Below are 26061 nucleotides of genomic sequence, written 5' to 3'. Positions count from 1 at the left end.
TGGAAGCACAGGGATGATAGCACAGGGCTGGCAGTGTATCCTCGGGGAAAACCCGCTTGCAAACAAAACAGGGATGAATAAGAGCACTAAAACTTCGCTGTTTAACTATGTGAAACCTCCAACAACCCAACAGCTCCAGGAGCCCCAGCACCGACCGCTTCAGCTGCTGAAAGCAGAGGCCTTGGCTCTCTGCACCTCACTTCTCATCCTGCACCCCAAACTTTGCACCTGGGACAGCCAAGTGTTGCATTCTGCCGATATTTTGAGTTTCCCCCAGTCTGGCACCCCGAAGGCAGCGGATGGGTCATTCCCCGCTCTGCGCATAGCTCTGAGACAAGAGCCGAGTACAATCTCGTTCTTTCCGCCGCTGTTTTCCTCGTCCGCGCCGGGACCGCGGTTTGGAGCCCGGCCCTGGCCGCGGGGCTGCTGCAGGAAGCCGCGGTGCCCCTTTCCCCGGCGGCCCTTCCGTTACGATCGTTACCGGGCTCCCTCCCTCCCTCCCTCGGCTCCGCGCCGGCTCTCGGGGCCAGCGGCCGCCGCTGCCTTTGTGCCCCGGCCCGGTGCGGTCCCTCCCCGCCTCCCCGCCGGAGCCCTGCGGCGCATGCCTCCCGCTCCCCTGGGGCAGGGAAGGAAGCGCCGCCCGCCCCTGCACCAGCGCGGCGGGCAGCGGCGGAGCGGAGCCCGGCGGAGCCGACAGCCCGGCCCGGGCGCCGCCGACCCCCGTCGCCCCTGTCGGCCTCCTCTCGGCAGGTGAGCGGCGGGAGGAGGGCGCGGCCGGGCCCCGCCGCGCCGGCGGCCGAGGGAGGCCCGGGCCCGGGCCCGGGTCCGGGGCGGCGGAAGGCGGGAAGGGGGAGCCATGGCGGCGCGGGCAGGGCCCGGCCGGCCGCGGGCAGTGGGCGCGGCGCCCCGCGGGGGTCCCGCGGGCGGCGGCTGCGGGCGGCCCCCGAGGGTGGGGGGCCCGTCACAGCCCGTCCGGGGTGCCCACCCAACTGGGGGTACCCCCGTGTCCCCTCATGGAGCCTGTGTGGGTGCCCCCCGGGTTGGTGTCGCTTCATGTCCCCTCACGGAGCTTGTGTGGGTGCCCCCCTGGGTTCATGTCCCTTCATGTCCCCTCACAGAGCCACTATGGGTGCGCACCAGGGTGGTGTCGCTTCATGTCCCCTTATGTAGCATCTGTGGGTGCTCCCCGGGTTGGTGTCGCTTCATGTCCCCTCACGGAGCCCCTGTGGGTGCACACCGGGGTGGTGTCCCCTCACACACCCGCTGTAGGTACCCCCTGAGTTAGTGTCCCCTCATTTCCCCTCACAGGGTTACACAGGGTACCCCCCTCCCTCTGGGTGCATGTCCCCTCATTTCCCCTCAGATCCTCTCGGAGCGGGTGTCCCCTCGTGTCTCATCACATCCTCAGTGTGTGTCCCCTCGTGTCCCCTCACACCCTCAGTGTGTGTCCCCTCCTGTCCCCTCACACCCCAGTGTGTGTCCCCTCCTGTCCCCTCACACCCTCAGTGTGTGTCCCCTCGTGTCCCGTCACATCCTCAGTGTGTGTCCCCTCGTGTCCCCTCACACCCTCAGTGTGTGTCCCCTCGTGTCCCCTCACATCCTCAGTGTGTGTCCCCTCGTGTCTCCTCACACCCTCAGTGAATATCCCCTGGGTGAGTGTCCCCTCATGTCCCCCCTTAGGCACCCCCCAGATGTCCCCTCACGGTCTCCGTGGGTGCCCTGAGTGGGTGCTGGGACACAAAAATTGACCCCAATCCCGTGTAATTCATGCAGGACCCCCAGTCCAGGTGTGGGGTAGTGAAGGCACCTGCCCCTTCCCTGAAAACTGTGGAAATAGGTTAATAGGAAAAACGTTGGGGTTTTATTTTTTAATGAAGCCGGGAGCTAAAGTGTGTTAATTGTGTTGCTTCAAGGTAATGAGGTATCCTAATTTCTGTCTTTTTGATCCTTAGCTGCTTATTACAAGGAAAAATGTTTTTAATTTATATTTGCCCGAGCAAAGATGAAGAATTGTCTTCCCTGGTTGTCTGTTACCTTACTCTCAGTAAATAAATACAAGTTTTGAAGAGTTTAGAGTCATTAATCCTTTAAAATATTTAATACCACTGATTAATTTGAAACCAGAACTAGAGAATAATTGACAAGTGTAAGGTCAGGCAGGTTTCAGAGGGAAAGTTGTGTCCCTGTACGTTGGCAGAGTCCAGTGCCACTGCAGTTGGGACTCAGTGTGTTTGTGTGGAGCCACCCAACTGCAGTAGTTTTTGGGAGTTACTGTCACCCTCAATCCTACCAAATGATGCTGCAGGTGAAGCCTTCGACCCTCATGGGACCGTGTGGAGGTGGTGAACTCTTTGGGGTGTTAAGTGGAGTTTTGTGGGTGGCTTTTTCCACTCTTCCACAAACCAAAGCTTCACTCTGTCTGCGGTTCCTACTGGAATACAAAGAATAGTTCCCAATCTTCATCCTGCTTTTGTGCACTCCCCAAGATCTGTGTTTGCCAAGAGTTTTTATCCTGCAGTGAGGCCGGATGACTGATGTCTCGGGGTTATTGCTGTAGAGTGTGTTTCAGGAAGAAATAAGTTCCCTTTCCTTCTCTCTCAGCTGCCCCAAGTCCCTCAGCTCTGTGTGTTTAATGCCAAGTCAGATCTAGTAAAAGCTGGTTTGGGATATTGTGTGATCCTCTGCTCTGTGAGGAGGGATTGGTTTGTGTCCCACCATCCCAGATGATGGTCCAGGTTTCTCCACATCCACCCATCCTGCACCATGTGGACACAGCCAGTGCTGCTTTCATTGGAAAACTGGAAAGCTGAGCTGCATGATCCTTAAAAAAGGCAGTTATGCCAAAGGATACAACGAGCAGAGTATTTTGCTGAGTTCTCCGTTCCCACTATGAAAGAATTCCTTAAAATTGTTCTTTCTCTCCTGCCACAAAGTTTTCTGCAGAAGTGTTCAGTGCAGAGGGGATTGCACACACCAGTGCACTGAATACCATCACAGCGGGTCTTGGTGGGTCTGGGTAGTGTATCATTGTTTGGAAAGCACAGGAAGAGTTTCAGAAGTGAGTTACCTGAACTGGGTGATGATTTTGCCAGAAAATACTACAAACCAGAAATGATGAGTGCTCTGCCTTGTCCCCAGTGACAGTAGTGACTGATTTACCTGTTCAAGCAATGTTGAGGAGTAATTCCTGTGATTATCTGGCACAGTAGTCCTGAGTGTTAATAATTTACAGTTTATGTTACCAGGATTATTACATGAAATTTCTAGAAGGCACACGCTTAATAAATATTTTCCTTTTTTAATTTCTTTTAGGATGGAGGAGAGACCAGTCTGAAAATCTGTTCCATGGTGGACTTTGCTGTGGTCTGCTAGAATGTTCCTTATGGATGCTCCTCCTCTGGTAGCTCTTCAGACAAAATGGGAGTCCTTTGGGCCAGCAAGGAATTGTAGATACCCCATTTGCTTCCCTGAATCCGACAGCAACGTCACCAGAACCTCCGTGAGCACCAAAGTTCAGATGATCATAAACAACCTGCAAAGCCAAGAGCCTGCCCTGGGTATGAACAATGAGTGTGGCTGTGTTGTGCAGAAGAAACAGAAGGGAGAAAAAGGCACCAGTACCAGAGTCACATCCAGCACCACGCTGCTGCGGAAGCATCCTCAGTACACCCCGTGTGGGTGCCCTGAGGATTCTGATGGCAGCGAAGTGGAAGGGAATGTAGAGTTTGGGACTCTGCTGCTCGATTCTGACAGCGACGATTCTGTGGACCGAGGTATAGAGGAAGCCATCCAAGAGTACTTGAAAACAAAAAGCAAAAGTGCCCAGTCATTGCCACGGAATGCAGAGCGTTCTGAGAATGTGAGCAGAGACAAAAGGTTTAAGAGAGAGTTCTCCCAGAACAAAGTGGCTAGTAACCTCCTCCCTGTGAAATTTAAAGCTGAGATGCTCTCTGAAGAGTACCTGTCTGACCACCTGGGAATTGGGAAAAGGCTCCAGCCTGCTTCCCCTCAGAGCATCAGCAGCGATGACTCCTTTGAGCAGAGCATACAAGCTGAAATTGTGCAGTTCTTGAATGAGAAGAAGCAGCAAGAAATTAGTAAATGTGTTACCGAGGAGGATAAAAAAGATTCCCGTGTGCGATCTGTCCTGAAATGCAACAAAGAAGCAACAAACAGAACAAACTGTGGTGCTGTAAAGGAAGGTTGTAATGCGCTGCTCCTGAGACACCATCCCAAGCTGCAGAAATCCAGCACCCAGTCCAAGTGTTTGCAGTCAAAAATCCAAGCAGAGCCCAGTGATTTCAGCCAGGTGAACCAAGCATATCTAGAAATGACCACTGCCAGCCAGCCCTGGCTCGTGGAGCAGGATGAGGGAAGTGGAGCTCATTGCTGGGAGCCAAGGGAAGCACTTATCAAGGAGAGCATGCACACATCTGACTCGAGCAGTGATGATGGCATCGAAGAAGCCATTCAGCTTTACCAGCTGGAGAAAATCAGGAAAGAGGCAGGTCATGCAGCAAACTGTGTCCCTTTGCAGAGAGAACCATTTGATCCAAAGGGTATGGCAGACATTTCTGCCAGCCTGACAATTAGCTCCACAAAAAGTGCCTCACCAGAAATCCATAAAAACCCTATAAGCAGCAAGAGAAAAGAAGTTAATTCCAAGTCAACGGGATTAGAGAGCACCAGCAATGACTTTAATAAGCTGTTTAAACCACTGAAAAAAGCCAGACATTTTGCACTTCCAGAAAACAAGATTACTGCTTGTGAGCTCACATTGCAGGCCTCTTGCAGAGCAGACACATCTGCAGAGCTCATGTGTGCAGAAGCTATCCTGGATATTTCCAAAACAATCATGCCATCCCAAATGGGAAGTGACAACAAATCCCTCACTGCAGACTCCTTCTTTTCTCCCCAGCTTCTCTCATCCTCCCGTTGTGAAAGTGACAGCAGCCTTGTGGACAGTGATGACAGCATAGAGCAAGAAATCAGGGCTTTTTTGGCTCTGAAAGCACAGTCAGAAAACCTTGGAACAAAACCTCCCAGCCTGTCACGCTCCATCCAGATGCCTTCGCCTTCTGATCCAAACAGCCTCACCGGGACCCTTGAGCCTGCTCTGCCCAAAACACTGAAATTATCCCTGAGTCGGAAAAGGAGACTTAAAAGGGAAGGCAGAACAGCAAAACAAGGGGGGTCAAAACTACCTGAGCAGCTGGAGACAGGACTTTTCCAGCCAGGTCACTATTCCAAATTCCCAGTGCTCCAAGAGGAGCAAGGCCTGAGCAACCCCACAGAACTCCGGGATGCTCAGAGTAATAAAGACCCGAGGCAGCAGCAGCTGATGTCTCCCAAATTGTCTGGCTCTGATGGCAGCAGATGTGTGCCCTTGGACTCTGTAAACCCTTTCCTGCAGGTTCAGAGTAGCACAAAAAAACCTGTAAAAAACCCCATCCAGACCCCAGAGAGGGAGGGGTCAGGTGATGAGAGCAGCTCTCTGGACAGTGATGAGGACCTGGATAGTGCCATCAAGGACCTGTTACAGTCTAAAAGGAAGTTAAAGAAGAAATCCAAGGACCAGAAAGCTCAGTGCAAGAAGAAAGTCAGATTCAGTGAGACAGAAACTCAGTTGCTGGATGAGTTCAGTAGCCTCCAACAAAACGAGTGGAAATGTAAAAATCCCTCACTGCTAAAAAGCTGCCTCTCAAAACCTAGGAAAGCTGTGAGGGAGAATGCAGTCAGGAACCCTCCAGACAACATCAAACTTCCCAATGACAAGCCAGAAACCATGAAAAACCTGGAGTCTAACTTACAGCTTAAAAAAGGCAATAAACCTAAACCAGTTTCAAACCAACGGGGGGCTAAAAATAGAAAATGTGCTATCCCAGCTGTGTCAGATGCCAGTGACAGCAGCTCAGTGGACAGTGATGACAGCATCGAGCAGGAAATCAGGAGGTTTTTGGCAGAAAAGGCTAAAGACTCTGCAAGCAATTCAGAGATGCAAAAAGGTGATGCAAGTCTGGACCTACTTAGAGCGACCAAACAAACTGGTAATAAAAGAAAAGCAAAGCAGCAGCCGGTGGAAAATGAGATTGACCTCGTGCTGGGTCAGAGTAAAAAGACTGAGGTAGCTCAGCAAACTGAGGAGGTGAAGAGCTCTCAGAGAACAGAAGGGAAAAGTGCAATGTTAGCTGGCAGTGGAAAATGTGCTTCCTCTGCAGAGAATGTTCCTACTACTGGTCAGTCAAAAGCTAAGCAAGGACTGGGGGGGGTCAAAGGTGGTGCTGCTGAGGAGTTACCTGGGAATGCAACAGGTAAAAGGAATGTCTGTAACACTGAGCCCCCAAAACCCAGCAGAAATGAAGGGTGTAAAGTGAGAAAAGTCATGAATGCAAAGCCCAGATCTAAAAGGAAGAATACCTTCCAGCTAAAAATCTCAAGTAAATTTATTGCAGGTCTGAAGTACGCCCGGGACAGGAAGAAATCGATGCTTTTGAACAAAAAGCAGAAAGCAGAGTGTGTGCTCAGCCAGAGCAGTGCCTTGGGATTGGAGGCAGCTTCCCAGGACACAGATGTACTTAACCCCTTGCCAAAAGGGGAAATTACACCAGCAATAAAAGAACCCAGTTCTTCTCAGAATCTCATTGTGGGAGGGGTGAGTCCCCATGTAGCAGAAACCTGTGCAGGAGCTGGGTGTCTCCAAGAAGCAGCTGAGGGTTGCAGGAAGGCTGATGCTCCAGGGGATCAGTCCCACGGCAGCCTTCCCTCACAGGAACGGAGTGTGGCAGCAGGAAAAGCTGATAAGGTTTGCAGAGGAACCTCCAGAGCTGAGAACACCCAGATGTGGATCAAGGAAGGAGATACCCACCAAGGCAGCTGGGCTGACTCCGCTGCAGATCCCCCACACCCTGAGTGCAGTGTGGGAAAAGCAGATAAAGTCAGCAGAGAGCCAGCTCAGCAGAGTGCTCAGGTGGACAGTAAGGGAGGGAATAACCAGCTGGACAAGAGGCCAGATCCAAGTTTAGCTTGCCCAAGGCATGAATTCAATGTGACAGCAGCAGCAGTGCATATTAGTGGAGGAGCGTGTGCAGATGACAGTGTGCAGATGTGCATTAAGGAAGAAAAACTTGACAGGCAGGGAGAAATTCAGGTATCCAGCTCCAAAATGGAAGGAAAAATACCTGTCCTGCAGAACAGGGAAGCTGCTAGTGAAGTACACCAAGGGCAGGAATTTTTAACCAAAACCTGTGCAAAATTTACTGACCTACCTGCAGGGGACTGCCCAGGTTCCCTCTTGGAAAAAAAGATTTCAAATATGTAAGTATTTTTTTTTTTTTTACAACAGCAGTCTTTTTATAAAATAACTGTGATTGTAATTACCTTGATAAAGCTTGAGAGAGGAAAGGAGAGGCAGTGGAAGATGCTGATACCTGTATATCATACACACACTAATGTGAAAATAATTCTATTTAACAGGGATATCACGGATAGGCATTCGTAGCTTTTGTAGAATTTTGTAAATTATTTAAAGTGCTCTAAGGAAATATTTTTTATAATGATTTTTAGGGCTTGCATTCCCACAGGATGCTGTAGTTACTGTAGATAAGATATTGGCTAATCACACTTTAAATTATGAGGCCTCTAATTGTCTCTCAAAGGGAAACCTGTTTGCGCACAGAATTTATTTGGGAACCTGTTCAGAGATCCTAGGAAAGCACAGCCTTGGATAGCAATACAGATGTGACACTGGCCACATCCCAGCTGCCTCAGGACAATCCTGTGGGGTGGGGTTTGCTGGAGCTCAGTTTTCCCACCCTGAGGACTGTGGGATGAGGTCCCTGAGCAGAACTCAGCTGTGGGTGTGGAGATCCAGCCTGGAAGACACAAACGCAAATTCAGGTAAATCAAGTGGACGGCTCTGTCTGTACCCCCTGTGCAAAGTGATCTCAGCAGCTGCTCAGAGTCCTTTTACATACCCAGAACCTCCTGCTAGCAGATGATTCCAAGCACAATTGCAGTCCAAGGCAAGTGAAGGAGTGTGTCTGTTCAGACAACATGATTTCCCTGGATTTCCCTGGATTTCTCTGGATTTCTGTACTGTCGGACCTGCAGGGCTCAAACAATTCCTGGTATTCTCAGCTCTCTCCTTTTGATGCCCTGCAGTTACTCAGAGATGGCTTTTGGTTTCCTGAATGAACTTTCTGGAACTGAGTGCCCTTAACTTTCCTTTTTCAGAAGTGGTTTTTAAAATGTTACATTTCTGTGAACTTTTCACTGACAATTTTGGTGCAATAAAGCAAAGCTGGGTTTGCTGTAGGAAGTCACAACACAAACGGATTTTTTCAGCCACGGATATTTTCAGCACTGTTCTTTCTTCAGGCTCTTTCTCTGCCTCCGTTTCCAGCAGCCAGAATAAAGCAATTTTTCACTACTATCTTTTTATTTGTACTGACTTTCAACGGGATTGAAGTAGCACATTCACATCACACACACAAAAAAGTGCCCCCACACTGGTGTCGCTGCAAATTCAAAAGGTGTAAATTGGAGCTGTTGGCTCTTTCATTTTCATTTTTGTGTTGTGAAGTCCTTGGAGGAGTTTGTTCTCACATCTTGTCCCTGTGAATTGATCTGATATTCTCTTTGTCTGCTCTTCTGCAGAACTTCTCAGCCAAACCACCACTTAGCATCACTTTGTTTCTCAGTCACTTCAGGAGTCTTCCTCCAGGCTGGCCTTAAACTTGCAAAACGGAGCAAAAGCAGCCAAGACTGGATCCAGAATCCCGTGGTGTGATGCAGAATGTGGGCAAAATACAGTGTAGCATAGAGTAGTGACTGTGGCATGTAGAGAAATAAACATCCTTGGTGTGTTCATGCTGTCGTGCAGCTATGTTTGAAACATGTTCCTGGTGCTCACTTGGCATTTCTGACTGTCCAGCCACCTTTCTGTAGCCCTGGGTTGCTTAAAGGTCAGTGTGTTAACTCATCTCCATTTTGTGGTAGGATACCTTGGAAAAGTGGTTTTTCCTTAGCTCAGTGCCTGCACTCCCTCTTCACAGGTTTATCTTTTGCTCTGCCTTGATTCCGTTGTAGGATTTGAGCCTTTTGTTTGGAATAGGTCAATAGGCTGGTATTTTAAACTAGAAGTTTTCCAAGTACCTTGCTTTAAAAGGATTAATCTGTATACTTAATTTTCCTAGAGATGTTGGAAGCACTCTGTACTGTTTGTATAAAAAGCTGAATGTTTCTTCTCAAAAGTTTTCAGTAAATCCACATTAAGACTTCAAAGGTGTCTCGTGCCCCTGTTGCTGTGTCTGTGTCCTCAGTACCACTCGTGACCTGACCCACTCCCAGTTAAAATGCAATTCCAGTTACCTTGTGCTTTAAATAAAACCTGATTTCAAACAGCACTTTTTTTTAATTTTAATTGATGAACTTGATTTGTATATAGGAACTGGTGTACATTGCTGAGTTTCTAATGTTTAATAAATGGGGTTCTGCCCATGGACCATGCAACTGGAGTGTTCCAATGGTTTGTGTCATCATCTTGAGTGAGTAATGATTTCTGTGTTCCCTCTTCTTCCCTCCTCACTGAGGATGTCATTAATTCTTTGTAACAAAAAACAAAGGAGGAGAATTTACAAAATACAACAGGGTGGCTTTTGGGAGGTGAGAGTGGTGCTTGTAGCAGAACCCCAAGAGTTTCCTTTGCTGGAGTTTGTGGTCAAGGAGTGGAATCTTTGCTTGTGTAGTTAAATGTGTGTCAAGGAGCACCTCTGGAATTGAACAGCCAGGCTCCAGTGGCAGTGTCCCCATCCTGGCCCAGTCCTCATCACTTGTTCCAAAAAGAGAAGTCTGGTGCTTTGCAGCAATAAGAAATCCCTCTTACACATCACTAAAGGCTGAGCAATAAAAAAGATTATCTTGAGTGGCAATAAATCCCAACCTGGTACCAAGGTTGGGACTGCAGCACGAATCTCTCAAGGCTGAATCTTCATAAAAGCAGTTCCAAAAGGAGATTTTATTTCCTGTTCATAGTGCCCATGAGAGCCCCAGGGAGGGCACAGAGTGGGCACAGATTGCACAGCCCTGCCACTCCAGTGCCAGCTCTGGGGAGTGTCCAGAAAACTCCTTTTCCCATTACTCCCACCCTCCTGAGACACCAATTAATTATAATTACTGCAGTAGATACATAGAGCCATAAACCCAGCTCTTCTAAAGCTTATTAAATTACCTTTTTTTTTAATGAGTGCTGGTTCATATTTTTAAAAAATGCACAATGCTATTTTTTTTTTCCAGTCAGAGCACAAAACTTGTTAATTTAGATATTAAGTGCTTAAACCACTTTGTGTTTTTTATTATGGCTCTGGCTGCAGTACCACAGCTGTCAGATAAATATGAAAAGAGGTTTATTGCTTCACTTTTTACCTCAGTGACTGGTTTTGGGTGCTTTGGGATCAATCTTCAAGGATCCTCAAGGGACAGCAAGGACTCCCTTAATTTTTTTATTCCCAGTTCTTTGCTATTTTAGGAATACGTGTTTTGACATGGAGCTGCTCTTTATACAAGGCAGGAACATCCCTGCCCCCATTTCTTTTATTAATGTACAAGCTTTTCAATTTTTCATCCCTTCAGTTGGTGATATTCAGCCTCATAATTTTATCTGCAAATGTGAAAATCTTCCTTTCAAAAGACAGAGTAGAAAGAGATTGTTTCAGGTAGATCCTGTGTGGTAAAAGGAGTCATTTTTAGGATGGTATTTTGAATTTGTACAGGTATTTCTTATTTAAAAAGTGCATTTGGTCTAACCTCTGAACACTCAGATACACTGCTTGCCCAACTCTTCAAAGGAGCTGGTTTCAAGAATAAAATTAAAAGGAAAGAAATTGAGGCAAGAAAGAAGAGGTGGGTGTTTTCAGATGGAGTGGGAAAATACGTGACAGAATCCACTCTGTTAATATTTTTAAGAGGCAGCCTTATCCCTAAATTATGCCACCTGCAGAAAAATCTGTGGATAAAAATACATGTAACATTGTCACAACTATTTCTATTGATGCAGCACTTTGTTATTTTCTCATTTCAGGAGAAGAAAGGGAAGTTCTAAAGAAGCTCCAGGTATTGTCTAGAGTCTGATACGAGGATCCCAGCAAATGGAAGAGGGTTGCTTATTTATTTTCAGATGTTAAATCTTTGAAATGTTAACTTTTCAGGCCCATTTCTGCTCAGTTTATTTACCTGTTCCAATTTATTATTTTTGGTGTGTTTGCAGCTGGGGGATCTACCCAGCTCTTACCTCATGCCACAAACAGGGAATGTTTCTGGCATGTGAAGAGTATAAATTGCAGTAGTTAATGTTCCACTCATTATTTATATTTTTAGCAAGCAGTTTGAATAGTATTATGCTCATTTTTAATGTTCTGTTACACCTGTAAGGTGGGACTGGTTTTCATCCATAAACAGGCAGAGTAATTTCTCTTAAAAACTCATTTTTAAGAGAAAAATGTTGAGGTATTCTTTCAGTGCACTCACTATCCAACTGATGCAGTTTCTTTGCCTGTACCTACAGTTGTTCCAATAAAACTTTTAAAAAAATCTTTTTGATTACTTGTCATTATTTGAATAATTTAAAACTTTGTCGTTTGGAGAGCGAAGAAGCATGAACTTTCTACAAGAAATCCAAAGAGTTAATGAATAACTCTGGAAAACTTAGAGATCGAGTATTCATTAAATAGTAGAGAAGCAGTTTAGCTCTTCATTTTTAATGATATGTACTACATAAGGCAAGAGTGTAAAGGATCCTTAGTGGCAGGGAAGAGGATAAGGGGATAAAAACAGAATTTATCTTTTCTAGTATTTATATGCTGCTGAAAAATTAGGTAAAACGCTTCAATGGAGCTACCTAACTGACACTTAACCACATAAAATCATCACTAAATACTCCTAGTAACACTCCCTCCGCAATCTGGTGGGTCCTTTTAGGATCAAGGCCGGCTGTGGACGTTTTTAAGGCAGACAAAAGCTGCCTACAGCGGCTGGTCCCGGCAGTGCGAGGGGCCGCTGGGGTTGTAGCTGGGGTGGAAATCCAGGTGCTCGTAGGCGGTGATGAAGGTGTCGGGGCCGGTGCAGTGGCTCTTCTCCAGGGATGTGTTCAGGCTCTCGTTCCTGCACATGCCAATCCTGCCCAGATGATCCGAAAACTTGTGCGGGAGGATGTGGAAGGAGCTCTGCGGGGGCGAAAAGAGGGTACGGGGAGGGGAGGAGGGGGGGGTAGGGATGTTTTAAACGCCAACACGGACAGCACCTGCAAAGCCCGGCGGGGATGGACGCGGCTTTGGGCAGGGTCTCCATCTGGGGTGCTCGTACCGGCAGCTCGTGCACCGTGGGGGCCCTGCTGCCGTAGGTCTGGTTGGCGGTCCGGAAGCGGGGGTGAGCCGGCGGCTGCCTGCGGGGGGAGAGCACAGCTAGCGCGGGGAGCGGCCGGCAGCGGGGCCCGCCCGGGCCGGCGCTCACCCGTAGCCGCGGTAGAAGGTGAGCTCCTCGAAGCGCCGGGGGACGCCCGGGCTGGGCTGGGCCATGGCGGAGCCGCCGGGCCGGGCCGGGCCGGGCCGCGGGCACGGAGCGTTACCCGGCGACCGAAGGAGGAGGGCGGGGAGCGACCGCAACCGCCCCGAGGGTGCGCCCGCCCCGCCCCGCCCCGCCCGCAGGAAGCGGAAAGCGCCGCTGACCTTCCCCCCTCTCCTCCTCCTCCTCCTCCGTGCCCTGCGGCGGGCTCGGAGCATGGCGGTGCCGCGGCTCCTGCGGGCAGGTGAGCGGCGGGGCCCGGCCCGGCCCGGAGCGCCCCGGCCACCCCCGTGTGACCCGCGTGTTTCTGTCCCGCAGCAGCCCCGCGGCTCTACAGCACCGTCCCGGTCCCGGTCCCGGCCCCGGCCCCGGCCCCGGCCCCGGCCCCGGCAGGCAGCCGGCCCCGCGGTGAGTGCTGCCGGGCTCCCCTGGCACCCCGGCCCGGGAGCGATGCCCCTGCGGTGTCACCGCCGCGCAGCAGCCGGGCATGGTGCATCCTCGCTGCAGTCCCGGCTCGTCCCTCCAAACACAGTGAGTATTTGTTTTGCGTCTCTCAGCTGACGATGACAAGCTGCTGACAGAGCCTCTCAGCCACCCCGACTTCTTCAGCGTGAAGGAGCTCTTCACCCTGAAAGATCTCTTTGATGCTCGGGTGCACCTGGGCCACAAAAAGGGATGTCGGCACAGGTGAGTGATGCTTTGTGTGATCCAGTGCTTGTTGACATCAGGAATGCTTCCCCAGACCACATCTGCTGGATTGGTCTGAGCCTGGAGCTGCTCACACAGGGCAGGGTACAGAGATCCCCCCCAGTGTGGGCACTGGGAGGGTGTGACACTGGGACAGACACAGGGCTCTCAGCAGAGCACACCTGTGCTATCAGCAGGAGCATGGGATGGTTGCTCCCCCACACCAAGAAACACTCCATGCCTGCACACCCCATCCCCGTGTCCCCCCTGTGCCACCCTCCCGCTGCCCCCGCAGGTTCATGGAGCCCTACATCTTCGGCTGCCGCCTGGATCAGGACATCATCGACCTGGATCAGACCATGCAGCACCTGCAGCTGGCCCTCAACTTCACAGCCCACGTGGCCTACCGAGGGGGCATCATCCTGTTCGTCAGCCGCCGGCGCCAGTTCTGCCACCTGGTCGAGAGCACGGCGCGGGCGTGCGGGGAGTACGCGCACACCCGCTACTGGCAGGGCGGGCTCCTCACCAACGCCCACATCCAGTTCGGCCCCGGCGTCCGCCTGCCCGACCTCCTCGTCTTCCTCAGCACCCTCAACAACGTCTTCGAGCCGCACGTGGCCATCCGCGACGCGGCCAAGATGAACATCCCCACGGTCGGGGTGGTGGACACGAACTGCAACCCGTGTTTGATCACCTACCCCATTCCCGGGAATGACGACAGCCCCACGGCCATGGAGCTCTACTGCAAGCTCTTCAGGATGACCATCATCCGTGCCAAGGACAAGAGGCGGCAGAGCGAGGCCGTCGAGGAGCTGCGGAGCAAAGCCGAGGGCAAGTAGAGCCCCAGGGATGGGCTCGGTGCCTCTGCTCCACTCCATGGGGCTGGCTCTGCAGCCAGCACCAGCTGTTGGCACAGCTGGCTGGGAAGGGACCCCCAGCCCTGTGCACGGTGATCCCACAGTGGGCACAGCCACAGAGGGTCTCCAGCTCCAAAAAATTGTCCAGAGCAATGCAACGGAAAATGGAGCCAGGCTCCTGTCCTTGAGTTTGTCACTGTTGCAGGAAGGTGCAGTTGTCCTGCGGCTTTCCTGAGCTCTTGATCTCACCTGAAACCACTTGTATCTTTTGTCTGTTCTTAGTAAATAAAGGGATTTATCCCTGTGATCCTTTTTTGGGTTTTTTCCATAGTGGAATGGGATGGGGAGTCTGGCCAGGGTAGTCAAGGCAATGGGAGAGAAAGGACGTCCCCAAGCTGGGGATATTTCAGGGTGGCTGATGCAGGGTGAGAGGGTCCCCGGTGGGGGTTGGAGGGTCCCCACTTCATCCCAGGACATGCTGGGAGCCCAACCTTTGCCACCACGGGAGGTGGGGGACTCCAGGAGTAGCTGAGAAATGGGATATCCATCTTTTAGTAGCCTCATGTCTCCGTGGGAGGCCCTGGAGCAGTCCTGGGCATGGCTCCGTGTCCCCTCCCGTGTCCCCGGCCGCGGTCCCGGCCCCGCCCTCTCCCGGCTCTGGGTCCTCCTGCCCGGCAGGGGGCGCTCGCGGGCGGAAGAGCGAGTGCGCACGCGCGCCCGTTCTCGCACTATATAAGGGGGAGGGAAGGGGTCTATCGTCCTTTCGGCGGGCGCGGGGCGGCGGGAGCAGAGTGGGACCGGTGCCTCAGAGGAACCGGGACCGGGACCGGCTTCGGCCTCTCCTGGCGGGGCCATGGGGAGCCCCTGTGTCCCTCAGGCGCAGGAAACCGGTGCTGGTAGAGGCGGCTCCACAGCTGCGCCTTCCCCCGCCGTGATCTGGCGAGGCTCCCTCAGGGCCGGTGCCGCTCTCCGCCGGCCCCGGCGCTGAGCGGCTGCGGCGGGAGCACCGGAGCGAGGTGAGGCTGGGAACAGCCCTTCCCCCTCAGCCCCCCCGGCCCGGCCCGGCCCCGAGGCTCGGGGGGCTCCCGGAGCTGCCACGTGCGCTGCAAATCCCGCAAACCGTGGAATGCGCTGGAAGCAAAACACCAATATCTATATAATTAATCTATTAATGTGATATTAATATTATGTTCCTATGTTGTGAACCCAATATATTTTAAGGTGTTTATATCTGTAATATAAGGCATATAAAGATGTGTGTTTTATAATATATTCCACTGAAAAAAGGAAGAAAATCTAGGGATTTCAGGTTTTCAATGGTTTGAGTAGCTAACATGAATCTTCAGTAGATATCTTTCTTTTAGCTGTTGTAATTCTCTGGTTTTCAGTTAAATGGTGTGCTTCACTAAAAAAAGGCTGTTAGAAGATTATTAACAGCGTTTTTCCTTTGTTTTTCTTTCTTTAGCCTGGCAGTGGAAAAAAAATGAAGTGACCAGGATGGTGTGACTTCAGAAAGGAAGGGTGATCCCACAGAAAAAGGCTGCCCAAGAAGCTTCAGCCCCCTTGCTAACTGTAAGTGGAGTGTTACATGTGGGATCTGCACGAGCAGCAAATGCCTTGGTAGCACTGCTTTTAAATAGTGATAAAATCTTTTAGATATAACAGAATGATGAATGGTTTGGATTGGAAGGGACTCCTACCACTCTCAGGCTGCTCAGAGCTGCATCCAGCCAGGCCTTGAACACTTCCAGGGATGGACATCCACCCATAGTTAGATTTTTCAGTGGTTTTGGGTTATTTGCTCCCCCAGGCTGCCACTGGCGTTGCAGAGATGACTGCTGTGGCATCTTTGTGTCAAAGAGTGGCAAGAGAGACCCAGGCTATGTTCTACGCTCGGTTGTTCTGCACCCCGTGAGCACTCAGAGTGATTGATAGCCTGACATCCTTGATCAGCCTCGTGGGAGACAGGGGAAACCAGCTGTGAACTGCTTGGAATGTGAGATCTGGCTGTTCCAGGAGGGGAGGTTCTGTTCTGCACAGGGGTGTCTGATCCTGTGGGTGCCACTTGTGTTACAGCAGAGTAAGTGGAAGTGATCTGTAAAACCACGTGGCAACACTGGGAGTTCATACTAGCAGAAAATAAAATTATTCCTGTGCTGTTAATTTATTCCTTTTAAATTCCTGCTGCCAGTGAAACAGCACCTGTGTAAGCAGGCTTTGGGCTGTGTCTAAAGGCTGCCCATGTCTTTCCCCCTTTTCCAGAGGCAGCCCTGAGCCAAGGCAGACCCGGAGGAGCCCAGCCCAGGTGAGCTGCAGTGCTGGGAGCTGCCAGCCCAGCCCAGGTGAGCTGCAGTGCTGGGAGCTGCCAGCCCAGCCCAGGTGAGCTGCAGTGCTGGGAGCTGCCAGCCCTGCCCCAGCTCGTGTTGCAGGCGTGGCTGCAGTGCCACGGCTGTGTCATTCGGTGGCAGACAGCAACAGGCGAGGTCTTCCCTGGTGCTCTGAGCCCTGTGAGCTCTCAGGATTGCTCAACAACCTGACACTTCCTGTTCCCTTCCTGCTCTCTTGCCTTTAATGGGGAATGGTGGCGGGTGGACGCTGTCCTTCAGTCCCTCCCTTCATCAGGGACACCTTTTGCAATGCCAGCTTGCTCCAAGCCCTGTGCACAGGTGTCCCTGTACCCAAATGGTGCTGTGTGTCACTGTCCCTTCTTGAGGGACACAGAAACCGAGTGAGAGCAGCTCTGGGCATGCAGAGATGGTGACCCTGAGCTTTCAGTGAGTGACTCTGGCTCTGCTGAATGGGAAACCTCATTAAATGGCCATTACAGGCCAGAGGGGCCTCAGTGGTGCCAAGTGAGCCCCTTAATTGGTCAAAGTCACTGGCTTTGGAACAGAATGTTGATGAGGTTGTGGGGATGTGGTTATGCTTGAGGATGTGGCTCTTTTATTTAAATTTCTTGACTTATTTTAACCCTGCAATCCATGTTTGGGTTTTTTTATCAGGCTTTCCTCACTCCAGGGCTCCTGCGTGGGCACTGAGTGCTAATGAGTATCTCTTCAGAACTCCCTGTGTGAGGCACAGCAGAGCCATGACCCTTTTCCTGATGGCATTTACTGGAACTGCCCTTCCCCAAGCAGCCCTCCAGGGCCACGGGTGTTGCTTTGCTGAAGGAAAAACTGGCTCTCAGCTGTGGAAAACGTGAATGTTTTACATAAAAATGGTTTAGAGAGAAATTAAAAATCTCTCTGCACATAGCACAGCCCGTCATCATCAAGGACTGGTTTATGTCATGGCTTTAAAGGCTGGAACAAGCTCAGATTTTTTTTTTTTTCCTGCACTATTAATAGCTTGGCTCTGCACCAAGGTTGGCAAACTCACCTTGGATTTTTAGGGAGTGATGGAATAACCCAGAGCAGGCTCCAGCTATCCTGCTCTTAAATTATCCCTTCCCTAATCTTCCCCCAGCCAGATAATTTTCCAAAACCCTTCTGATGTCGTGCCAAAGAGCTTCTCCTAAATTTGTGCCATGTCCTCCTGGACTGAAGGGAATCCCTGTGTCAAAGTTTCCTTGTGAACCCTGATAACAGAGCCTTGAAATGTGGTTTCATTTTATATTTCATCTTTATTTCCTCTGAGTTGAGAAAACTCTTGAGACAATCCCAAGACAATGAGGGCAGCAGAGTCTGGATGGCAAGGGTTAATTAGCTGATTAGTACTGACTTTATTGCTCCCTTTTCTTGCCTGTTTTTCAACTTTTCTGACGTCCTGGGCCCTATTTTTTTATTTGCAGATTATGCCTTGAGCTGCAGAACGTCTGACAAACTGAGAACTGGTTGGCAGCTTCCACGTCTGATGGCTTGGAGATTCCTAAAACTTGATCATCTGTGTTTTCTCTACATGGTTAAGAAGGATTTAAATAAAAAAAAAACTAAATAAAGATGCCACCTACAAGACTGAAAGGATTATGCTGTGTGTTTGTAGCACCCCAAGTAATGCTATTTTTTAACCATTCTAGGATGTAAGACTTTGTGGATATGAGATTTTAGGATTGTTTTAAAGCAATTTAAGGTTTTATCTCCATCCCCATGGTGACAGAAGGGATCTAGTGAGATCAGATTATGAGTCTTGGAGTGTCCTGGCTTTTTTTCCATTTCCTGTGGGGAATCTGGAGGAATTTAAGTGTAAAACAGCTTTGCCTTGACTCATTCTCTCCTGTATTCCAGAGTGGTTTGTAAACTGCACTCACTTAGTGCTTTTTATTAGTGATGAGCAGAATTCCTGGGAGTGTCCAGGGCCACGGGGGCATGCATTAATGGAACAATTGCTGTCTTTATTTCAATTAAACTGACAGGGCCTGGTCTCTCAGCTGCAGGGGCCACCTCTTCATAAATATTTAGAGAGGTTCTGATGTTGGGGAAATTGTTTTCCTCCGCTTCTCCAGGTGCTTTAACACTGCTTTGAGGGAAGGGAACAGCAGGGATTTAGTGGGAGTAAACAATGGAGGGAAGGATGGAAAATGGCTTTTCTGCCACCCTGAGGAGGGGATTTTGGCAGGGGCTTGGATTCCTCTGCTAATGGCAGGAGGAGATGGATTTGTCAGGGGAGCTGTTGCCATGGGGATGCCGGACAAGGGATGAGGAGCCTGGAGCCTCATCACTGAATTCCAGGGAATTCCAGCCCTGCCTTGCCCTCCCCTGCAGCTGAACCTGCACCTGCAGGCAGGACCCTGGTGGTGCCCATACCCAGTCCAGGCCGAGGAGCCCTTCAAACACAGAATCCTTGGGAGTGCTCACCTTCATGGATAAATCACATTTCACAGGCCACTCTGCAGCAGGGACTGAGCTCTGGTGGCTCTGCTGGATACAGAGCACTCCTGACACCAAAACGTGCCCAGTGAGAGGTGAAGAGGAGCCTAAAGAACCAACAGAAGGAAAATCCTGGTCTTTCTCCCCAAAGGGCTCCTAAATTTGCAGCCCTGGTGCTGCAGTGTCAGGTGTATTTTTATTTTCTGATTGCACATCAGCTGCACGCTCGCTTCCCTAAGGAATTGTTGGCAGGAGAAGCAGCACATGCTCCAGCAGCAGGAATATGGCTGTGCTGGGAACAGAGCAACCTTGGGGGAGTTTATCCAGCTCTTCCTCCCTGCCCAGAGCTGTAAGATTGCTATAATTGAGCATTTCAAGGAAATAGCCATAGTTAGAGCCCTGGGAGCACAGACACAGCCAAAAAAAATATCTGGAGACCTGCTAAAAGCTTTGCCTGGAAATTCATTTTAATAATGAGAGAAGCACTGGATTATTCTGGTATTAACCTTCAACCTCTGCAGGGCAAGCCCTGCTTAGTTTTTGGAGAATTAAACGGAGGGGTTGGCTTATCCCTGCTCTGAGTGTGGTGGGCAGTGACACCCGAGCACACGGAGGGGTCACAACGGTTCGTGTTTAGCCCTTTGCCTTTAAGCCATCCTTGGCCTCGCCCGCTTCCAGAGCGGACACGTGAGGAAATGGCTTGTGCTGCCAATTCCAGACTGGGGCAGGAGCAGCTGGGGGGAGCCTCTCACAAGCCACGGCATCACCGTCAGGGTCAGGCACTTAAAAACGGAACCAAAGAACTGCCACGATTCTCCACGGTGCAACAGACCGCTGATCTGCTTCCTGTGTGACAGCTGGAGCTGATGGCAGATGACTCAGACACTTAAGGAGAGACTTTTGAAAGGGGAAATCTACCTTTTCCTCCTTTTCAGATCACAAACAAGCTGGTACTTAACAGGCTGCTGTTTGGCTATTGATGGACGGGTGTGATTCACGTAAAAGCTGTTTATTTACATCAGAGCCATTCCTCAAAAGGAGATGTGACAAGCACAGCATGAATGATTCATTCCCATCGCTTTGCTCTGCTTTCCTGCTCATCAAGGAACAGTTTGATGCATCCAGCTGGGCTCTGCTTCCTTATCCCTTTCCGTGTCTCCTTCCTCCCCCAAGCCTGCTCAGCCCAGCTCCGTGTCAGCTTCGCTCCTGCTGACCCATCCCTGATCCTGCTGGGTGGTGCAAGTCATGATGCTTGGTTTTCCATGGAGGAGAAGGGGCTGCAGCTCTGCTGAACTCCCTGTGCAGGGTGTGTTTTTCCTGGGGAGGAGAGGATGGAGAAACAGGCCTTCAGCCCTTGGACCTCACTCCAAGCTCACAGATTGGAAACTCCAGGGCCGTGCTTCCCCAGTTAGGAATATTTGGTGTTGGAAATCTTCTTCCAGAGCAAGGTCTTGAGGTTGTTGAGCACGAGGGAATGGTGCACTTCCATCTGGCTGGCCAGGCCGCTGAGGGTCATGCAAGTTCGGAGCTGTTTCTGCAGCTCTTCCTTCAGCTCCAGGGGTGCTCCATAGAGCAGATAGTCCTGCAGCAGCCCGCACACCTTGGCCAGGTTGGGCTGCACCACGTCACTCTTGCACTGCTTCAGGAGCTTGTCACACGTGGCCGTGCAGTCCTGCCCGTAGGTGCAGTCCCCATTCTGCTCACAGTGCCGGCCCTTGAGGAAGCCTCTGATTGTCATCTCCGTGGCCACCTTGCGCAGGTTGACCATTTTGAAGTCGTACTTGTCGTTGTAGCCCACGTTCCTGAGGCTGCTCTCGCAGATGTAGAAGCTCCCGTAGGTCCCGTGGAAGATTTCCTCCACGAACTCCAGGAGGCCGATGGCGATCTTGGCGCGCCGGGGCCAGGCCGGCGCAAACCACTGGTGGATGAGTTGGTGGGCGAGGGAAGGCAGCAGGGACTGCAGGAAAGGGGGGACATCCACCCCGTAGAGGGAGGTGTGGGGGATCTTCTCGGTGACATAAAGGTCCCCGCAGTGCCCCAGCAGCTTGGCCGTGTGCTCCTTCTCGTGCAAGGAGAACATGAGGAGGAACTCGTTGAGCTGAAGCAGTGCCCAGATGGATTTGGCCTCTGCCAGGGACACCTTCCCGTCATGGTTCACGTCTGCCATGGTGATGATCCGGCTCACCAAGGCAGGAAGAGATGGCTGATCCCCCAGCTTGGACTGCAAACAGCACAGGAAGTGGCATCAGACCCTCACAGCTCTCCATGTTTGGGTGTCACATCACAAAACAGAACCGGGGGAGCAAAGAACTGAGCTGGGGAGAGGAGGAAATGGTGACACTCCAAAAAATGCCACACCATGTGTGGGCATGTGTGGGTATCCAGCTCCAGAAGAATTTTCCCAGCCTCAGGGCTGCTCTAGAGCCTCCTGCCAGAGCTGCTACCCCACCAATGCTGCAGAAGCCCCAACAGAGGTAACTACCAGGGCCACCAGATCAGCTCTGCCCAGCACAGATGCCACCCACAGCTGTGGCACAGCCACCTCCAGGGATGCTGCTACTGAAATCTCACAGATAAGAACTCATTTCCTCCACTAATCAGTGCATGGCACTGGCACCCAGCAGTGGGTGGGGGGCACGGGAAGGAGGAGCTCTCGTTCAAAGGGAAGGAAAAACACAGTTGGTGTTTCTGACTCACAGGAGCCATGCCAGGGCTGTGGGACCCCACAGGGCCCTGCACTGACCTTCAGGAAGTTGAGGAGCATTTCCTTGAACTCGTCCATGGAGGTTCCCCGGGTGGGTTTGTCGAAGAGCACCATGTCCCTCCTGGGCACAGAGTCCGGGCGGCTGTCGGCCCTCAGGGCTTCCCCGATGCCACATTTGATGATCACCTCCCTGTCCCTCCAGAGCCCTCTGTAAACCTGGATCACAGGGAGGGGGACAGCAGGTGGAAGGAGCTGGGTTCTGGTTCAGGAACCCACGTGCAGGGTTTGGTGCTGGTGCCCAGCCCTGGCATGGGTGGGGGCACAGACCTACCTGCTGGCTGGGGGAGGAGGAGAGGCAGTGCTGGAACAGGAGGCCGCGCTCCTCACACAGGTCCTTGCACGTGGAGCCAGAAATGATCCCTTTCTTGTACTGGTCACACTGGGTAGGGCAAGGAGAGAGAGGAGCTCAGCAGGGACAGATTTCTACTGGCCCTTATGGCTCAGTGCCTTGGGCATGTTGGGGCTGGGCTGGCAGGGACCCCTGTGCTGCTGGAGGGATCTCAGGGATTTGTTCCTGGATGCTGCTGCTGCAAATCCAGGGGCTTGGGAGAACTTCCTGGGCTGGAGGAGAGGGCAGCATGGAGTTGGGTGAGGAAACACAAGCTCAGGCTGCTCAGCAGAGCAGCAGTCCCTGCTGTAAACCAGGCTGGCCCCAGTCTAGGGGGTGGCAGGGACAGGGACAGACAGTGGCTCTGATCCACGGCCGGGCTGGAGCTGGAGACATCCCTGGGCAGGAGAGGCTGCAGCTCTGCAGCTCCTCAGCAAGGGCACAGCAGCCTCAGGGCTGGAAGCTGGAGCTGCAGACATTTACTGCATCTTTTCCCTTTTTTTCTGCTGTGGATGGGAATTAACCCTTGGACCTGCTCACAGGGGACACGGCCAGACACGGTGCCTGGAAGCCCCAGCTCCGAGCAGGAATTAGCGCCCAAGACCCCGCGGTCGGAGTCAGGCAGAAAATCAAATTAAACGATCGTCGCTGTTGTTATGGCAATTCCTGCCTCCCTTCTCTGCTGAGGGATTGATCAACAAAGCCTGTTCTGACAGAGCCCAGCTCCCCCTCCTCACCCAGGCTGGGCTGAGACCCATTCCCATGCCAGGGGCACACACAGCACTCCTGGGGACATCCCATGGGGAACACGGAACATGCGCCACACTGCAAACCCCAAGCAGGACAAAACACACAGAGCCAGGCAGCCACACAGAGCTCTGCTGCTTTCCTTAGGGCTCATCAGCAGTCACAGACAAGTACCATGGACTGAGTGCTCCCTTTTTCCTCCTGCTCTGCAGAGCCCAGAGGTGACTGGGGTGATTCTGTCCCTGCCCACAGATCCTGCTCCCTGCCCTGACATTCCAGCTTCATCTGCACAGACATGGATCTGCCCACGTCTGCCCTGGCTGCTTCCCTCTGCCGTCTCATGGAATTGTTTTACCATCACCCTGGCAGGGTAAGGTCACCCCTCCTGCTCCGAGCTCCGTGCCACGTCGGGGACAGCACCAGGGCAGCAGCTGCCAGGAGGGCTCCTCCTCCCATCTTTGGGGCTCCCACAGCCCCACCCAGCCCAGCCCCCCGAAGAGGAGCCACGGGGCTGTGCTGCCACTCACGATGATCATCCGGCAGACGTGGCCACGGCACAGCTCCGAGTAGGACGAGTAGTGCATGTAGGCCACCCAGCTGCCCACGAAGATGCCCAGCCACACCACCAGCAGGTACTTCACCTTGATGCCCGGGAGGCGGCCCTGCAAGGGAAAGGAAATGCTGTTGAAACCCTTTTGGAAGGGCAGGGCTTTGCCCAGGGCAGCGGCAGCTGGCCAAGGATGGCTTCTGCCACACAAACTGACCTGAGCGCTGGAGAAGCCTTCAGCCTTTTTTATATATATTCATCAGTCTCTTATGCAACTCCTGCTGCAAGTAGGTCACTTAAAATTCCATAAAAGCAGGGGGATTAGCAGGCTGGGCTGCGAGGAGCTGGATGCTGTGCATCCCTGGGAGCTGTGGCCACATCCTCCGACTCTCCTGCCCTGTGCAAGCCTGGGGTATCCCAGTGGGGCTGCAGGAGCTCTGCTCCTGTTTGGGGGGACCCCTCTTAGCAGAATCCCCCCTTTACAAAGCCCCACGGGCAGGGGAAGCTCCCAACTGCAGTTTCCATGTGGGAGTGGGTGAGCAACAAACCTGGGAGCTCACAGGTGATGCTCTGTAAACAACTCAGAGGCTCTCAGCAGGATTTTGGGTTTTTGGCTTTGTTTCCTCCCCCCTGACCCTGGTACAGCAGCGCTGCTGCCATCTGGCCTCCTGCAAAAGAGGCTGCTCACCTGGCTCGTGTAACAGAGCAGATCCCAGCAGCTTCAAAGGGCAGGGAATGAATCTTTGCACTAAACAAACCTTCCATCCCTTTTCTATAGGTAATTCTATAGAGCCCTCAGCCTTTGACCACCTCCAAACCCTCCTCCCTCCTCACAACCTGCTGCTGGGATAGGGCTGGATCTGAGTGGGTGCAGCACCCATAAAACCTGCCAGGGATCCTCACTTGGGTCTTGTAGCCCAAAACCACTCCCCACCTCCAAAATGCTCCTCTCAGCCCCCTTCCAGGAGCTGTCAGGGCTCTGGGAGCCACAGCAATGGGCAGTGAGGGTGAGAGCAGGCAGGTCTGCCTCGAGATCATGACATTTCTCCCACTAATTGGAAACTGTAAAGTGCAAAGAGGGCCAGGGTGCCCAGCTTGCCTGTGAAGCAATGGCACCGCTAATTAACATGAAATTAAATTAAAGAGAAGCCAAGCACAGCCAGGACTTGGCAAAGACAAAGTGTAGGTGGCTGCTCCTGTAAGCTGAGAACCAGCACATGGCCTTGAAGTCAGGCACACTGAGACCCTGAGATCCCCCCAAAACTGCCCAGGGTGGGTGCCTGAGGCTCCCTGCCCTCAGCAAAGGGGCTTTTCCAGGGACTTCCCACTAGGGATATGTCTTGGAGAATTCTGGAATAGCCAAAATGTCACTTTTTACTTATTCTGACTTAGAATCCATCATGTTTCTGTGGCAGAACAGGAGTCAGGACTGCTGCCTGAGCATGGGGAGCTCTGGCTTCATCATCCCCTAAAGGGTGGAAAGAAATGTGGGAGTGGGGGATGCATTTCAATGAGAGGTTCTCCTGAGATTTGCTTGGATTTTGGATTTTGAGGGCCTCAGTCTTAAGGCACAGGGGTTTCTCTCCCCATTGCCTTCCCTGCACAGAAGGGTGTTACCCTGTGAGAGTTGCTGTGTTTAGTTTTGGAGTGCCTCTGGAGGATATGAAAGTGACTTTGGGCTGGGGCTGACTTCAAAGGCAAAATGGATGCAGCATCAACAAAACCCTGCTCCATCCCTGTGGCTCCCCTGGGAACACGGGGGTTGTTTCACAGCGCTCCCAGCTCTGCACCCACCTCCTGCCAGCACCCAGTATCCCCTCCTGTATCCCCTCCGGGATAACCCCTCTGGTCCAGGATCTTTGCCAGTCAGGCCTTTTCCATCCCATGGCTGCAGAGAAAATCCCCATTCCAGCATCCCTGACATCCGTGGCCCCAGCATCCCTCGAGATCTGAGGGAAGTGCCCGGCCCCTCGGAAGCTCAGGGATGGGAAGAGGAGGGAAAATAAAGAAAGAGAAGGAAGGAGCCATCCCTGCCCTTCTACATGGGCGGCTTCACCCAGCGCTGCGGGCTGCCGCCTGGGCTGCCCCGGTGCTCCCCGGCTCCGGCACGGCGAAGCGCGGCGCGGGTTACGCAACCGCTGCGGCCCCGGCTGCTGCTCCAGACCCCCGGTGCCGCTCCAGACCCCCGCGGTGTCGGTGCCGGCCCCCAGCTCCTTGCACCGGCGTCGGGGGAACCGAGGCGGAGCGTCCCTTTGTGCACGGCCGGTGCCAGCATGCGGAGACGGGCATCCCCGAGCCCGCATCCCGCATCCCAGCGCATCCCCCCGGCCCGGCGCATCCCCGAGCCCTCATCCTCCATCCCGGCGCATCCTCCCTCTGCCGGTACCTGCAGGCCCTTGGAGAAGGGGCAGAACAGCACCAGATGCACCAGCCGCCGGATCCTCCGCATGCTGCGGGCGCCCCGCGGCCGCGGGCCTCAGGCTCCGGGGGGCATGGCCGGGGCGGCCGCGGCCCCCGCACCGCCGCCGGGGCCGGGGGGGGCCGGGGTCCCGGGGAAGGGGGGCCCAGCCGCACCGCCCGCCCGCTCGCTCCGCCGCAGCGCCCGGCCCGGCCCGCGGGGCTCGGCGGCTCCGCCCGGCGCGGGGCGGTGCGGGAGGTGGGGGCGGCGCTCGCAGCTCCGCCGCAGCCCGGGGAACCGGGGGGTTGCTGCCCGGCACGGCCCCGCCGGGTCAAGCCCAATCCAGCGCTCCGCATCTGGGCATCCCACCCGT

The 26061-nt window shown here is 52.7% G+C and overlaps 4 protein-coding genes, 1 long non-coding RNA gene and 2 other non-coding genes across 12 annotated transcripts; 5 read left to right on the top strand and 2 right to left on the bottom strand.

Moving 5' to 3' along the window:
* The first annotated feature begins 604 nt into the window (after nt 1-604).
* Nucleotides 605-9502, top strand: PPP1R26 (protein phosphatase 1 regulatory subunit 26). The gene is made up of 2 exons (XM_059865221.1): nt 605-750; nt 3313-9502. Exon 2 carries the CDS (start codon nt 3374-3376, stop codon nt 7316-7318), a length of 3945 nt encoding a protein of 1314 aa, XP_059721204.1. The 5' UTR covers nt 605-750; nt 3313-3373; the 3' UTR covers nt 7319-9502.
* Nucleotides 9503-11737: 2235 nt separating this feature from the next.
* PIERCE1 (piercer of microtubule wall 1) lies at nt 11738-12665 on the bottom strand. The gene is made up of 3 exons (XM_059865226.1): nt 12505-12665; nt 12358-12436; nt 11738-12218 (listed from the first exon to the last, which is right to left on the bottom strand). Exons 1-3 carry the CDS (start codon nt 12567-12569, stop codon nt 12018-12020), a joined length of 345 nt encoding a protein of 114 aa, XP_059721209.1. The 5' UTR covers nt 12570-12665; the 3' UTR covers nt 11738-12017.
* A 62-nt stretch (nt 12666-12727) lies between these two features.
* On the top strand, nt 12728-14406 carry MRPS2 (mitochondrial ribosomal protein S2). Of its 2 annotated transcripts, none has more exons than XM_059865224.1 (4): nt 12728-12799; nt 12874-12963; nt 13113-13242; nt 13538-14406. In XM_059865224.1, exons 1-4 carry the CDS (start codon nt 12772-12774, stop codon nt 14079-14081), a joined length of 792 nt encoding a protein of 263 aa, XP_059721207.1. In that variant the 5' UTR covers nt 12728-12771; the 3' UTR covers nt 14082-14406. The 2 variants fall into 2 exon arrangements, with proteins under 2 accessions (XP_059721207.1, XP_059721208.1); XM_059865225.1 differs by having other exon boundaries at nt 12757-12799; nt 12877-12963.
* Nucleotides 14407-14872: 466 nt separating this feature from the next.
* LOC132337086 (uncharacterized) lies at nt 14873-18058 on the top strand. 5 transcript variants are annotated; one of them, XR_009489064.1, is made up of 5 exons: nt 14873-15115; nt 15565-15671; nt 16362-16441; nt 16479-16873; nt 17890-18058. It is a non-coding gene; the product is annotated as an uncharacterized LOC132337086 (long non-coding RNA). The 5 variants fall into 5 exon arrangements; XR_009489063.1 differs by having other exon boundaries at nt 14876-15115; nt 16479-18058; XR_009489060.1 differs by lacking the exon at nt 16479-16873 and having other exon boundaries at nt 14876-15115; nt 16362-16478.
* Nucleotides 15910-16043, top strand: LOC132337230 (small nucleolar RNA SNORA17). The gene has a single exon (XR_009489105.1). It is a non-coding gene; the product is annotated as a small nucleolar RNA SNORA17 (small nucleolar RNA).
* On the top strand, nt 16507-16640 carry LOC132337231 (small nucleolar RNA SNORA17). The gene has a single exon (XR_009489107.1). It is a non-coding gene; the product is annotated as a small nucleolar RNA SNORA17 (small nucleolar RNA).
* Nucleotides 18059-19353: 1295 nt separating the features above from the next.
* DIPK1B (divergent protein kinase domain 1B) lies at nt 19354-25816 on the bottom strand. Its single transcript, XM_059865223.1, has 5 exons — nt 25677-25816; nt 23271-23405; nt 21940-22047; nt 21648-21824; nt 19354-21125 (listed from the first exon to the last, which is right to left on the bottom strand). The coding sequence occupies exons 1-5, from the start codon at nt 25737-25739 to the stop codon at nt 20313-20315; spliced, it is 1296 nt and encodes a 431-aa protein (XP_059721206.1). The 5' UTR covers nt 25740-25816; the 3' UTR covers nt 19354-20312.
* Nucleotides 25817-26061: the final 245 nt, after the last annotated feature.

Source organism: Haemorhous mexicanus, chromosome 21 (genome assembly GCF_027477595.1).
Source record: "Haemorhous mexicanus isolate bHaeMex1 chromosome 21, bHaeMex1.pri, whole genome shotgun sequence".
Taxonomy (NCBI): Eukaryota; Metazoa; Chordata; class Aves; order Passeriformes; family Fringillidae; genus Haemorhous; species Haemorhous mexicanus.
This window is presented reverse-complemented; position numbering and strand designations above follow the sequence as displayed.